Source organism: Pseudophryne corroboree, chromosome 1 (genome assembly GCF_028390025.1).
Source record: "Pseudophryne corroboree isolate aPseCor3 chromosome 1, aPseCor3.hap2, whole genome shotgun sequence".
Lineage (NCBI taxonomy): Eukaryota > Metazoa > Chordata > Amphibia > Anura > Myobatrachidae > Pseudophryne > Pseudophryne corroboree.
The window spans coordinates 304677418-304692906 of NC_086444.1; the positions used below are offsets into that span (position 1 = coordinate 304677418).

General features: G+C 42.5%; 1 protein-coding gene across 11 annotated transcripts in view; it reads right to left on the reverse strand.

Moving 5' to 3' along the window:
* Positions 1-15489, reverse strand: part of KDM2B (lysine demethylase 2B) — a 473004-nt gene that overhangs the window by 134401 nt on the left and 323114 nt on the right. For 7 of the 11 annotated variants that reach the window (XM_063964438.1, XM_063964433.1, XM_063964430.1 and 4 more), the window contains 2 exons: positions 8866-8952; positions 3102-3344 (listed from right to left, as the gene is read on the reverse strand). In XM_063964438.1, coding sequence (XP_063820508.1) covers positions 3102-3344; positions 8866-8952 — 330 coding nt within the window. The remainder of the gene's footprint in view (positions 1-3101; positions 3345-8865; positions 8953-15489) is intronic. The other 4 variants (XM_063964435.1, XM_063964434.1, XM_063964432.1 and 1 more) reach the window with 1 other exon arrangement.

Genomic DNA, 15489 nt, shown 5'->3' on the forward strand with positions numbered 1-15489 from the left:
TACCATCCTCACCAGGAGTACCTCAGATTTGTGGTACAGGATTGCCATTACCAATTCCAGATACTCCTTCGAAGAAAGGGAGTTTTAATTATCCCGTACTTGGACGATCTCCTAATAAAGGCACGGTCCATAGAACAGTTGTTGGTGGGAGTAGCACTATCTCAGGAAGTGCTGAACCAGCACGGCTGGATTCTGAATATCCCAAAGTCACAGCTGGTCCTGACGACACGTCTACTGTTCCTGGGGATGATTCTGGACACAGTCCAGAAAAAAGTGTTTCTCCCGGAGGAGAAAGCCAGGGAGTTGTCTTCTCTAGTCAGAGACCTCCTGAAACCAAAACAGGTATCGGTGCATCACTGCACGCGGGTCCTGGGAAAGATGGTAGCTTCTTACGAAGCAATTCCATTCGGCAGGTTCCATGCCAGAATCTTTCAGTGGGACCTGTTGGACAAGTGGTCCGGATCGCATCTTCAGATGCATCGCTTGATAACCCTGTCTGCAAGAACCAGGGTGTCTCTTCTGTGGTGGCTGCAGAGTGCTCATCTTCTGGAGGGTCGCAGATTCGGCATTCAGGACTGGGTCCTGGTGACCACGGATGCCAGCCTGCGAGGCTGGGGGGCAGTCACAAAGGGAAGAAACTTCCAAGGACTATGGACAAGTCAGGAGACTTCCCTTCACATAAATATTCTGGAACTAAGGGCCATCTACAATGCCCTAAGTCAAGCAAAATCCCTGCTCCTACACCAGCCGGTGCTGATCCAGTCAGACAACATCACGGCAGTCGCCCATGTGAATCGACAGGGCGGCACAAGAAGCAGGATGGCAATGACAGAAGCCACAAGAATTCTCCGATGGGCGGAAAATCATGTACTAGCACTGTCAGCAGTGTTCATTCCGGGAGTGGACAACTGGGAAGCAGACTTTCTCAGCAGGCACGACCTCCACCCGGGAGAGTGGGGACTTCATCCAGAAGTCTTCCAAATGATTGTACATCAGTGGGGTCGTCCACAGGTGGACATGATGGCGTCCCGCCTAAACAAAAAACTAGAGAGGTATTGCGCCAGGTCAAGAGACCCTCAAGCGATAGCTGTGGACGCTCTGGTGACACCGTGGGTGTACCAGTCAGTTTATGTGTTCCCTCCACTGCCTCTCATACCAAAGGTATTGAGAATAATAAGAAAGCGAGGAGTAAACACAATTCTCGTGGTTCCGGATTGGCCAAGAAGAACATGGTACCCGGAACTTCAAGAGATGATCTCGGAGGACCCGTGGCCTCTGCCGCTAAGACAAGACCTGCTACAGCAGGGGCCCTGTCTGTTCCAAGACTTACCGCGGCTGCGTTTGACGGCATGGCGGTTGAATGCCGGATCCTGAAAGAAAAGGGCATTCCGGAGGAAGTCATTCCTACGCTTATTAAAGCCAGGAAAGAGGTTACAGCAAATCATTATCACCGCATATGGCGGAAATATGTTGCATGGTGTGAGGCCGAAAAGGCCCCAACTGAGGAATTTCAACTAGGTCGATTTCTGCATTTCCTGCAAGGAGTGAATATGGGCCTAAAACTGGGTTCCATTAAGGTACAGATCTCGGCTCTATCAATTTTCTTTCAGAAAGAACTAGCTTCAGTACCTGAAGTTCAGACATTTGTAAAGGGAGTGCTGCATATTCAGCCCCCATGTGTGCCTCCTGTGGCACCTTGGGATCTCAACGTGGTGTTGAGTTTCTTAAAATCACATTGGTTTGAACCACTAAAAACCGTGGATCTGAAATATCTCACGTGGAAGGTGGTCATGTTATTGGCCTTGGCTTCTGCCAGGCGAGTATCAGAATTGGCGGCTTTGTCTTATAAAAGCCCTTATCTGATTTTCCATATGGATAGGGCAGAATTGAGGACTCGTCCCCAGTTTCTCCCTAAGGTGGTGTCAGCGTTTCATTTGAACCAGCCTATTGTGGTGCCTGCGGCCACTAGGGACTTGGAGGACTCCAAGTTGTTAGACGTGGTCAGGGCCCTGAAAATATATGTTTCCAGGACGGCTGGAGTCAGAAAATCTGACTCGCTGTTTATCCTATATGCACCCAACAAGCTGGGTGCTTCTGCTTCTAAGCAGACTATTGCTCGTTGGATTTGTAGTACAATTCAACTTGCACATTCTGTGGCAGGCCTGCCACAGCCAAAATCTGTCAATGCCCATTCCACAAGGAAGGTGGGCTCATCTTGGGCGGCTGCCCGAGGGGTCTCGGCTTTACAACTTTGCCGAGCAGCTACTTGGTCAGGGGCAAACACGTTTGCTAAATTCTATAAATTTGATACCCTGGCTGAGGAGGACCTGGAGTTCTCTCATTCGGTGTTGCAGAGTCATCCGCACTCTCCCGCCCGTTTGGGAGCTTTGGTATAATCCCCATGGTCCTTACGGAGTTCCCAGCATCCACTAGGACGTCAGAGAAAATAAGAATTTACTCACCGGTAATTCTATTTCTCGTAGTCCGTAGTGGATGCTGGGCGCCCATCCCAAGTGCGGTTTATCTGCAATACTTGTACATAGTTATTGTTAACTAAATCGGGTTATTGTTGACCCATCTGTTGAGAGGCTCAGTTGTTTCATACTGTTAACTGGGTTTCATATCACGAGTTGTACGGTGTGATTGGTGTGGCTGGTATGAGTCTTACCCGGGATTCAAAATCCTTCCTTATTGTGTACGCTCGTCCGGGCACAGTATCCTAACTGAGACTTGGAGGAGGGTCATAGTGGGAGGAGCCAGTGCACACCAGGTAGTCTGAAATCTTTCTAGAGTGCCCAGCCTCCTTCGGAGCCCGCTATTCCCCATGGTCCTTACGGAGTTCCCAGCATCCACTACGGACTACGAGAAATAGAATTACCGGTGAGTAAATTCTTATTTTCAATGGACGTAAGAGTACTGATGACATCAAGCTATATATTGATAATTCTTATTGTTAGGTGTGAAATATAATATATATATAGTATAAGCAGAAAAAATAATACATGAGGTATAGCTCTATTGAAAACATTGATAGAAACTGGGCTGGAGAGTGAAAGGGTAAATAGAAAAGACAGTTAAAAAATCCATACAGGCATCCTTACACAAGAGACATTACGTACAGCTATACATTGCCGCATGATACACGACTGTTTCATTCGTCCTGGTCCCCCAAACTTCTTCATGTCTTTGCAAAAGTGACACTCCCCACACTCCGTGCGTAAGCAGGCCTCACATTTGCGACAACGCGTCCGTCTCCGGCGGGCTCCAGCACTGGTCCGGTTAGCAGACAACTTTACTGCAGGAGAGGTGGCAATTTTCCCTTTTGGCCTTCCCACGGCACGGTTCTATAGTAGACAAAAATAATACAGGAAATAAAATGAACTCCTGCTGCTTCTGCTAATTTTGAGTAGAAAAAGAAATTCTAAATATAATATATCATTCACAATTCCAATTCCGGGTCAAGTAGATACACACGACAGACAATGGTTTCTCAATGATTCACAGTGAAAAATATGTTTGCAGTACTTTGGAAACATTTTTCTAAATGTGCAGTTCCTGGCATTCAGTACCAGCGCACCTCAGATACACGGTATGGGCAGCAGGTTAATGCTAAATCCATATACAATAGCTATCACTCAGGATTCAGCTCTTATCTAGACAACCTATCAGCCTGCATCTTAGGAGATACAATCTTCTGTTTCTGCCATACTTTATAGTAATAATATACTCATTACAGAGCATGAAATGCTTATTCAAGTGCTAAAATCGTAATAAAAGTCCAGTAAGAAACGTACAAATGAGATCAGCAAACAACATTTTTATTGTAAAGTTCAATCCTCCCACAGCGGCACATTATTATTTTCCTGTGTAATAACCAATCATTTGTATTGAAGAATGTGAGACTATTTATCCTACTAGTTTGTATATTAATTCACTGTGAATCGGACTCTGAAACATGTCAGGAGTATAAAATTTAAACACGCATACATCCATACAAGTGTTGTATGGAAGACACATGAATCCTGATACAGGTTGAGTATCCCTTATCCAAAATGCTTGGGACCAGAGGTATTTTGGATATGGGATTTTTCCGTATTTTGGAATAATTGCATACCATAATAAGATATCATGGTGATGGGACCTAAATCTAAGCACAGAATGCATTTATGTTTCATATACACCTTATACACACAGCCTGAAGGCAATTTTAGCCAATATTTTTTATAACTTTGTGCATTAAACAAAGTGTGTCTACATTCACACAATTCATTTATGTTTCATATACACCTTATACACACAGCCTAAAGGTCATTTAATACAATATTTTTAATAACTTTGTGTATTAAACAAAGTTTGTGTACATTGAGTCATCAAAAAACAAAGGTTTCACTATCTCAGTCTCACTCAAAAAAGTCCGTATTTCGTTATATTTGGATATGGGATACTCAACCTGTACAAAAGTAGGCAGTGTCTTAATGAATTATTGTTTATTAAATTAAATGACCCTATAAAACAGCTGTAAACATATCTATTCATTGTTTGGATTTCAATGAGTTACAGAAAACGTTACAACTAGGGTTGCCACCTCATCCCATTAATTCTGGACACATTAATTACACAGGTTCTGTGGCCGATTAAAACCAGGTGAAATGGAGTCTTGAAGTCAGCCAGCCACAGAACCTGTGTAATTAATGTGTCCAGAATTAAAGAGAAGAGGTCGCAACCCTAGTTACAACCCATAGCTAGGAGTGTATCCTAAAACTGGGCACAGATGTAAATTGAGGACGCTTTAAAAATACTTTACTCAGGAAAGAAGCACAAATGATACCAGCAGTCCAAACAAGAGCAGGTAACCATACAACATACCTCCCAACATGACCCTCTCCAGGAGGGACACAATGTTCAGCTCCTGGTTTCCCTCTTACTGTATGATTGCCAGCACCTGTGCTGAAACATCTATCTTATCCATTAACCCAGGGGTTCTCAAACTCGGTCCTCAGGACCCCACACAGTGCATGTTTTGCAGGTAACCCAGCAGGTGCACAGGTGTATTAATTACTCACTGACACATTTTAAAAGCTCCACAGGTGGAGCTAATTATTTCACTTGCGATTCTGTGAGGAGACCTGCAAAACATGCACCGTGTGGGGTCCTGAGGACCGAGCTTGAGAACCTGTGCATTAACTTGTTCAACACAGGTGATGGCAAGCATACATTAAGAGAAAAGTCCAGAAGCAGAGCACGGTGTCCCTCCTGGAGAGGGTCATGTTGGGAGGTACAATACACATGCTGCCTGCTCAGGTGGGGGAGAGCTGCCTGCTCAGGTTGTGGAGCAGCTCTAATTATCTTTACTGTCAGTACAAGGTCAAGACTAACAAAGTCAAGAATTTAAGTTTTAAGACCTTCAGTGTTCAAGCACAAGTGATGACAGTAATAGTGGGAAACCACAGTACATTCCCTATGTCAGGCAGTAGCATGTCATAAGCATGTCACTTAACTTAAGATGATGTCACGTGTCTTCAGCTAACGAAATAGCACTTGGTGTGTAAGCAATGCTGCTCACATCCTGATTCTGAATGATTAACTGGCACTCATTAAATATTCACACCGCTGATGTGTGCCAGTGATGGGAGATTCACATGCCCACGAATAGCAGCACTACCCTGCCTAGCAAGATCGATATACACACACACAACCATTTTTACGAGGGACAAGCGAGAGCATTACCAGCACACCAGTGTGACAAGACGGTAAGACCAGTTACTATACAGCACATTAGAGGTGGAATAAATAAACATAGAACGGAAAGCCCCATTGAAGGCGACAGATCATTAAATGCTCATGGTAAGTCCCTCCCCCACCTCCAATGTATTCTCAACTAAACCCCCGTTTCCCCCACACTGATCGGAGCGCAATACACGGACTAGCATGCACAGGCACCGACCTGATCCTGCTCAGAGTCGTATTCCTCATCATCGTTGCTCAGAGAAAGGGCCATGTCTCCTCCTCCGGGCCCAGTGTGACATAAAGCAGGGACACTGCTGCAGACTACGGAGCCTGCACGGGCAGTGGAGGGAGGCGGAGGAGGAGGAGGGCTGCCGCTGGAGGAACACACTGCTTGCACAAAGGGGAGGAGGGCTGCTAGGCTGCTGAGTATTCATGAGCTCGGCCCAGGAAAGGGTTTGCCACCTGCTGCTCGCCAATCAGCGCCCGGGGCTTGGCGGAGAGAGCTGCCGCCAGCAGCAGCAGGATGGAGGACAGCAGGTAGAGTGTGTGCGGGCAGCCGGGAACGTGTGCTCTGGGCCGTGCTTCCAGAATACACAGCGCTGCTGCTGTCGGTGTGCCTGGAGACTGAGCTCTTCCAGCAGCAGCACAAAGGCTGACGACCCGCCTCCTCCCTCTGCATCATTCATGTGTGTGCCAGCCTGCTCATCGCACTAAGGATGCTGCATATATTAACTATACAGTACTTGTCACACGTACAGTATATATTTTAACCCCTTCTAGACCAGTTACGTCACCCTGTATAACCATACCACCATTTTTACACATACACTATGTAAATCACCTCCAAATGCATAATCCATATCTTTGTAAAAGTAGGTAGGAGCTATTATTACTTGCTTTTGGTAGCAAATTAGGATAAATATATTTAGCACTCAAATACTAACAAAAAAAGGAAGATTTCTGCACAGAACTATATCTTTTCCATTATGGGTTATTAGTGAAAGGCGGGTACACACTGTGCGATGGGGAATTGCCAGCAATGGACAACTATATCGTTGAACGATATAGCGCATACACACTGAACGTTATCATTCAACAATAGCGTTCAGTGACGTCACTGCCAGCATTCCCGGACATACAGCTCAGCCTGACACTGACGGGTTGAGCTGCATGTCAGCTCAATATTGGTGATCGCTGAACGACGTGCGGAAGCGCGCATCGTTCATCGGTCACCAATATTACCCCATACACACTGGACAATATAAGCCTAAAAATAAACTATAACATTTATTGTTTCTCATTTAGGCTGAAATCGCCTAGTATGCACCCCCCTTAAGCCTGCTATTAGGCTTCTGTCCTGTATACTTACCATGTGGTCCAGCATCCAAATTGTAGTGTGAATGCACAATCTACCATTTATGCCCATACACTTTACTGAAACCAGCACAAAAGTCACTGGGCACAAACAGTCTAAGCCAGGGGTTCTCAAACTTTTTTGAATCATGGCACCCTAGAGTATCAGAATTTTATCACGGCACCCCTAGGCCAAAAGTTTCTTACTAAGAAATTTAGAAATAAATATTAAATTAAGTAAATTGTGTTAATAGGTCATCCTTAGGTTCAGTTACTGTATGTGGTGACTGAGACATGATTTGCTTCTGTTTGTCCACATACTTTATGAGTGACTGGGTTTGACTATTACATTGACCATAAATAATTTGAATTGGTCCTGGACCACCAACCCAGGGCACCCCTGCAAGTGTCCTGAGCCACGGCACACAGTTTGAGAACCACTGGTTTAAGCAGTTTGTGCATGTCCAGTATGGAATGAAGGCTATATTTGGGGTCATGTGTGGTCTCTCCACCCCTGCTAGTTTATTACGTACTACTGTTGAAGGTTGCTTTGTACTTAAGAAGGGGACCTTATTTTGTAGACCATTTTGCAATTGGTCTATGTTAATATGGCGGTACCACATTCTGTGTCACTGTGGTATTCAGTCCTTGTTAATAGACCCCTGTGTAAATGCACTTCAATTTACATGTGGTTTGTTGTGTTGTTTATACAAGCCTTTATAGAAAAAATGTGCTAATTAGTGCATGAATAGCACATTATTACCAGATGTTTGTAAACTAGCCTGTAGGGGTCCTGGGCAGTACACAGGAGCCTGAGCGGGTGGTGCTGCATTTCACCAACATAGAACTGATGACTGGCGCACTTAAGCATAATGCTGCATTACAGTGGCATCCTGAAGCACATACAGGGCAAATGCTTAATTTCTTTGTAGCAATAAAAACACCTGGCTAAATGAGAAGTGCACAGTATTTGTTACAGAATTTATGCTCAGGCTATTGGTCGGGTCGTACATCATAGAGCAATGGTTTTCAAATCCAATCCTACGTGAACAATAATAATGCATGTTACTCCTCACAGAATCAGAAGTGAAATAACTGGTACCATCTGTGGATCTTTTAAAATGTGTCAGTCAGTAATGAATAAACATATGTCCAGCAAGGAGGATTCAGTATGATACCCCGGCGGTCAGGAGACCGAAGCCGGGATCTCGACAGCCAGAATACTGACAGCGAGCGCAGTGTGTCCCCTTGCGTACTCGCCATGCTTTGGGCCCGGTTATATTCCCCCTCGAGTGGTTTTTCACCGTGTGTCGGGATTCCAGCGTCTGTATCCTGACAGCCAGGATCCCGACAGCCGTCAAAATGAAAGCCTCCCAGCAAGGACATATGGAAAACAAATACTGTCAAGGTGGCCAGACATCTAGAGATTATCATTCCAACCAGCCAACTAGTTGAAACAGAAATCTGGTAATGTATGGGAGCAAGTGGCAAATGATTGTTGCTCCCAAACCCTAGAGAACGGTCACTCAAACAAGTTAGTTGAATCAAACATTTTCTGACATTTTGGAGCAAACGGCTGATTGTCTTTGCTCCCATACATTACCAGATTTTTGTTCCAATCAACGAGTTGGCTGGTTGGAATCATAATTTTTAGATGTGTGGTGTTAGGGTTCCCTTAAGACTGGATACTGAAAATACTGCATTAGTAGAAACACGGAAATTCAGAAATGCGATAAGCTGCACCAAGCACTGAATCATGTATTGGAGAAGTGGTTTAGCACTTACCTTTGCAGTCTTCTTGGGCCAAGAAACCACAGGTACCCCAGAGATTGCCAGAGTCTGGTCATCATCAGCATGCTCCTTAAGTACAGTCTGCGTAACAGAAAGTCTGGTTAGCTCCCACTATCATATTATATACATACTTTATATGCATCTTTTCACCCCTATCCAATAGCACCTCCAAACAAAGGGGCTAATTCAGTAAGTACTGCAAATTCTGCTAATTAGCAGAATTTGAAATCCTTCTGTTCACATGCTGGGGGCCGGCCATCGCAGGGCAAGGCCGCCCATCATACTGACAGTCGCTGCCCCCCCCCCCCCCTTCAACAAGCAGAAATTGCGATCGCATCGCAATTTCTGCTTGTTAGCAGAAATTAAGGATGCCTCCTGCCGGCGCAGCTTAGCTGCGGCCGCAGGAGGCCCGCCATGTTTCCGTTTGCGGTGGCTGTGTGTGCCCTTTAATACATTTGAGTAATACTTAAATAATGTGAAACGGGTGTGAAAACACCCTTTTTCACATTATTTTAGTAAAAATAATGTTAATAGGCCCTTTTGGGAGGAAAAAGTATAAATTTTCTACTCAATGATTTAAAAAAAACTCACTATTTATACACATAGCAGGTATGTGTCACTTAAAACACTTGGTGTCAATCCAATTAGCTGCGATATCATCACAGCTGCGAATCATTGCTGCAGGTGCCGTGCTTTACGGCAGGCCGAGTTCACACAAAACTGCTCGCCACCCCATGGAAGTCAGAGCAATGTTGTGTGAATTGGGACTGATTCGAGCCCGAGAAGGGTGCGAGATTGGGTGCCGTTGCCGGCGTTTAAACGCCATTGCAATGGCACTTTGCACCCTTCGCAGCTAATTGGATTAACCCCTTGGTGGCGCATAGCACTGACCGCTATACTGACACTGATATCTGCCAGCTTGCACTACTAAAGAGCCACATTGGGCTTAAATACAGCCTGACTTTTCTAATAGGCACCCAGTATTGGAAGTCATTTTACTGGAATTACAAACTCCTAAAGTTCTATCCACATTAACACTGGATTCTGGATTCACTGTTTCTCAGAAATTGTTTATACAAGTAACTAACCTGGAACTATTCCAATTGTCTGAATTATATGTATACGAGTATGTGCTCTAAGGAGATTGTCCAGCTCTTGATCGACATATATATATATATATATATATATATATATATATATATATATATATATATATATATATATATATGAAATGTATTATTAAATTGCTCTTACTTGTTTTGAATATTGATTCTGTGCATGTGCCCTCTTTGGTGATACACATTTATCACGTTAAATGTTATTTCTTTCTATAAGCACATACTTTCCAAATATCTGTAGGAATTCTGGCATCTTTAGATTTAATTGCATCAATCAGTGGATGTTTTTGCTGTGGTGTAAAGAGTCTTTAAGTGACGCATACCTGCTACTTTGTAGAAGTAAATTGTCTTTTAATTCATTACTTGAGTGGAAAATGTATATTTTTTCTTCCCTAGATTTTATTGCTACAATTTTATTACACTACAATCTAGTGCTGTGGAGTTGAGCCTTACAAATGATAGAAGATAACGTTGGTAGGGGTAAAGCAGAATGGCACCAAAGCAATGAAGTTAGAAAAGCTAAACTAAAATATGCATTACACACAAAATTATTGTTCTTTAATTTTCTTTTAAACATATCAGGCACAAAGGAAGAAAGCCTAAAAAAAATGCTACCATTTCATTAATTGCCATGAAATAGTACATGGAGCCATAAAAAAATAAAATGGATTAGCTCCTTAGGTGAGTTGGGATGTCAAGAAAAAGAAACACCCTGGAAGCTCAATATCACGGCACCTCCTTCCCTTTGGGATTTCTGGAGGAACCTTCCAAACTGTCCTACAAAACATGCAAACAATACAGTTGGGGATATCCGGCTGCCAGGGAGAATTTCAAAGAAATGAAATTGACATCAATAATTTGACTATTTCTTTTTCAACTTCACGGCAGTCGGCAAAAATTGGATGACGTACACAAGCTATAAATTAAAACAAAGAGGGGGGGGATACTTATGACTGACAATGCAAGAAAGAAACACCACTTTATTGAATAACCAAAAGGATATTCCTTTCTAAGCAGAAGATCTAACATCCAGAAGATAAGTGTCAGAAGCAGCACTTACAAAGATGCAGCAGCAGGGTTCTGTGCAATACCAAGGTTTCTGTGAGCCATGTTATGTGTCGGACATTATCACTCCTACTCTGTAAAGTTGCCCTGGTTCAGGCAGCTTGCCCACCAGTATGTGTCACAGCACTTTGCTGCATTGCCCACCAATGCGCCCACTAGCTCCCCGCATGAACCAGCTCAGTGATCCCATGGGGCATGCGTTCCCCACCAGGCCTTTGACAATGCACCTGGATGATGTCAAAACACACTAGTCTAATTAAAAGATTTTTCCCAGCTCTCCTGCACTTCTTTATTGCAAGTGATCCATATGCACCTAGCAACTGTTCCTGACTGCTGTCTTGTGACACAACTTTTGGATAATCCCGACCTCTTGTTTCTGGCATCTCAGCCTCTGTATACAAATGTCTGGCTATACAACAGACCACATATCCTTATAAACCCTTTGCTTCCCTTACTATGCATTCTAAAGTTCCAGAAATATATTTGCTGTCACTGCACGTCAACCCACAAACAGGTACATTGAGACAAAGTCTGATATGAAGAAAGACCACCATTGAACTGCACAAGTCCCATCATGCTTTGCCACAGTTTTGCTATTAAGGAATGCTAAAACCGTGGCAGGGCATGCTGGGATGTGTAGTTTCACAACATCTGGAGAGCCACAGGTTGGCCAGGCCTGGCTTAAACCTAAGCACTGCTTGCCCAGGAGGTAACCAAAGCCTATAAGAATGTGCCTTTATTACTACTGGCAATTTATGTCTGCACACCGTGTAAACCTGCAGAATGACATCCATAATCTACCTTGCAAGAGTATGTTTGCATGAAGAATGTACTTGATCAACTTTCCTAAATTCTTTTGTACTGAAGATGTACACAGAAAATCCAAGAGAAGATCCAGGCTATATAATTGTTCTTCTTTCACTGGTTGGATGTGGACCAAAAAAAGAAGGATAATCTCATTCTTGCAGAGTTTTGTGTGTGAAACAAGCATGTTCTGAACAGGTTTCTTAGATGTACATATTAAGACTTGAATATTGGGAATAAAGGACAATTCTAAATCAAGTATCACACATAGCAAGCTTCAGGACAAGGGTAAGTAGACTATGGGGTATATGCAATTGCGGTCGAATTCCCGAAATTGTCGAATTTCGGGATTTTTTCGCCAAAATTTTTTTTTCGACAATGCAATTCAGTACTTTCCGACAAAAAAACGGACTTTCAAAATTCGAATTTTTGAAATTCGACTTTTGACAAATTCGACTTTTTTGCAATGATACACATGCTGCAATTCGACCAAAGTCTATTCAATGGAAGTTTGGAAATTCGACAACAGTGCTTTTAGACAGTAAATTCGTCATTTTCAATCCGCCACACTTTGGATGGTGAAACTAATAAAAAAAATTTAAAACATGTTTTTTTTGTGTTTTTTTTTTCTTGGTAATATCATATCTATTTATGTGAAGGCAGGGGAGAAGAACAAGCGCCATATGGTGTAGTATTTTAGAATAAATGGGAGCGGTAGATATGTATATAAAATGTAAGTACCGGATAGATTCTTGAGATTAGGCTTGTCTGTCTCAATAAATTCTTTGTGGCTGTTCCCCACCTAGGAAACAAAGATCATCGCCATATGGTGTAGTAACCTCAAATATATCTTGGGGTGCCCACCCCTATATTTCATGCGTACCAAAAGAAAGATTCAATATAGCATATAGGATATTCTTATATCCTGGTGGATCAAGTCGGTCCAGTGAGATGTAATGGCTGAATCAATTGCCTGCCACTGCCTTATGTAATATCAATAAAGTTTTTAATCAACAAAAATAATAATACACAAATTCAAAATAATCAAATAAAAAATCTTAGCTGATTGGTATAGGCAGTAGGCAGGTCAGTCTCAACGCGTTTCGCCTCCAGGGCTTCCTCAGGAGAATACATTCTATCAGAAAGTGCACATATTTATAGTACTTTCAGTTTCATTATCGCCCGCACTTCCGGTTCGCGTCATTTCCGGAACCGGAAGTGCTCGGTCCGACTTTTAATCTAAGTGCATTAATAGTTTCACATTTACCATTATAGTACATTGGTGGTGCAGTGTTAAGGGTAGTCTTAATGGTATTCTTATGTGGGCAGAGCATGGTGGACGCACAATCCGTGTGCTCCGTGAAACCGGAAGTGACGCGGCTCGTCCCGGCCACTGCCGCGCCACTTCCGGTCTAACAAGCGTGCGTTCCAGCTGTATTACCAGGCACATCCTGTTGATGGTTGGCAAGATGGTTGGCGGAAGTGCCAATGAATAACGTTGTGATTGTATTAAGAGAGGCAATAGAGAAATAAAATATCGTCACTAATACTCAGCAGCAATGATGCAAATATATAGAATAGACTAAGATACATAGATGATTTAAAAGAGATAAAAGATATAAAAGTGCCAGATAAATATATATATGTATATAAAAAACTTTTTTAACATAAAATACAGATATGTAAAATATATGTACATATGTATGTGCAGAATAAATATATATATATAAATGAGAACAATGGGTACTATAACACCACATGAATATGCAGATGTACCATACTCCCAGGTACATTTCTTATGGGATTTACATTCCCAGGTACGTTTCTTGTGGGATGCGGAACAATAGCCGAAGGTATACATATATAACATGTAAAAGAAATATAAAATAATTAATAAATATTAAATGGTCCCAGGGAAGATTAATACTCATTTTGGGAAATATATTGAATCCTATAGTGCTATAAGAGCTATTCGTCAGCGAGCCCGCGGCACAGAAAAGGAGCTTCAGTGTACCTCATAGGAAGGGGGCAATCTCGTAGCCTTCATTATGGCCACGAGGTTGGAGGGTGTTTAAAGTGAAAATCCAGAACATTTCCCTTTGGGATAACTTTTTTAGTAAGTCCCCTCCTCTGGGCCCTAATTTAACGTGTTCAATGGCTCTGAAGGTAAATGTATCCAGGCTGGAATTGTGGGCTTCAGTAAAATGTCTGGAGAGTGGATGACTTTCAATTTTGTTTTTAATATTACGTACATGTTCTTGGATGCGTAGTTTTAGGAGTCTTTTGGTCTTTCCCACATATTTACGATGGCATCCACACTCTATCACATATATGACCGAAGACGTATTACAGTTAATGAAGTCCTTCATGTTAAATTCTTTGGTTTGTTCAGAGTTAAAAAAGGATCTCCTATTTGGGTGGACGAATTTACACATGATGCAATGTCCGCATTTATACATGCCTTTACACCTGGGAAGACTTGCGGTTGTGGTTTCCTTGTTTCTTATCATGCTTGGTGCCAAGATTTCCTTAAGATTCTGGGACTTTCTAAATAAAACTTGCGGGCGTTCTGGTAGGATGTCTCTCAGCACAGGATCCAATTTTAGAACGTGCCAATGTTTTGAAAAGGACTTTCTGATTCGGGTCTCTTCGCAGCTAAATTGAGTAATAAACGGTACTGAATAGCTCTTGCTTGCTTCTTTCTTCTTTGGATGAATGAGGGTTTTTCTGTCCAGTTCTTTGCCCCGATCTATTGCCTCTTTGATGATCCTTTCCGGATAACCCCTTTCTCTGAATCTATCTGCATAGATTAGGGATTGTTCAGTGAATGTTTCGTGTGTTGTGCAGTTTCTTCGTAACCTGTACATAGTTGAGAATGGGATGTTGTTTTTCCATTTAGTAGCATGACTGCTATTATAGTGCAGATAGCTGTTGGTGTCGACGGTTTTTACAAAATTCTTCGTGATTACTTTCTCTCCGTCGTAGCTTAAAATCAGGTCCAAAAATTCAATGTGGCTCTTATTTATTGTACTGGTAAATTTCAGATTAAAATCATTAATACCGATATACTCCATAAAACCTTTAAAACTCTCTAGATCGCCATCCCAGACCATGATAATGTCGTCTATGTACCGTTTATAGAACCGGATATTCCCTTCAAATAAAGCATTATTGTAGACAAACCTTTGTTCCCACGTGCCCATTAAAATATTGGCATAACTAGGGGCAAAAACTGTCCCCATCGCGGTGCCGCAGACTTGTAAAAAGAAAGTGTCTTGGAACTTAAAATAATTATGAGTTAAAATGAATTGGATTAGGGAACATATGAATTCGCAGTGGTCCTGAGTGATCTTTGAATCGGTCTCCAGTTTGTCTCGGCATGCTTTTATTCCCTTTTCATGGGTAATGCTGGTATAGAGAGCTTGTACATCGATAGTAGTCCATAAGTAAGTATCTTTCCACTGGAAATTCTCAAAGTGGTTTAAGACGCTCGTAGTATCCTTCAAGTACGAGGGCAGATTCTGTACATGCGGTTTCAAAAAAATGTCCACATACTCGGAGAGGTGTGACGTTAATGAATCAATACCGGCTATGATCGGTCTTCCTGGAGGACAGTCCAATTGTTTATGTA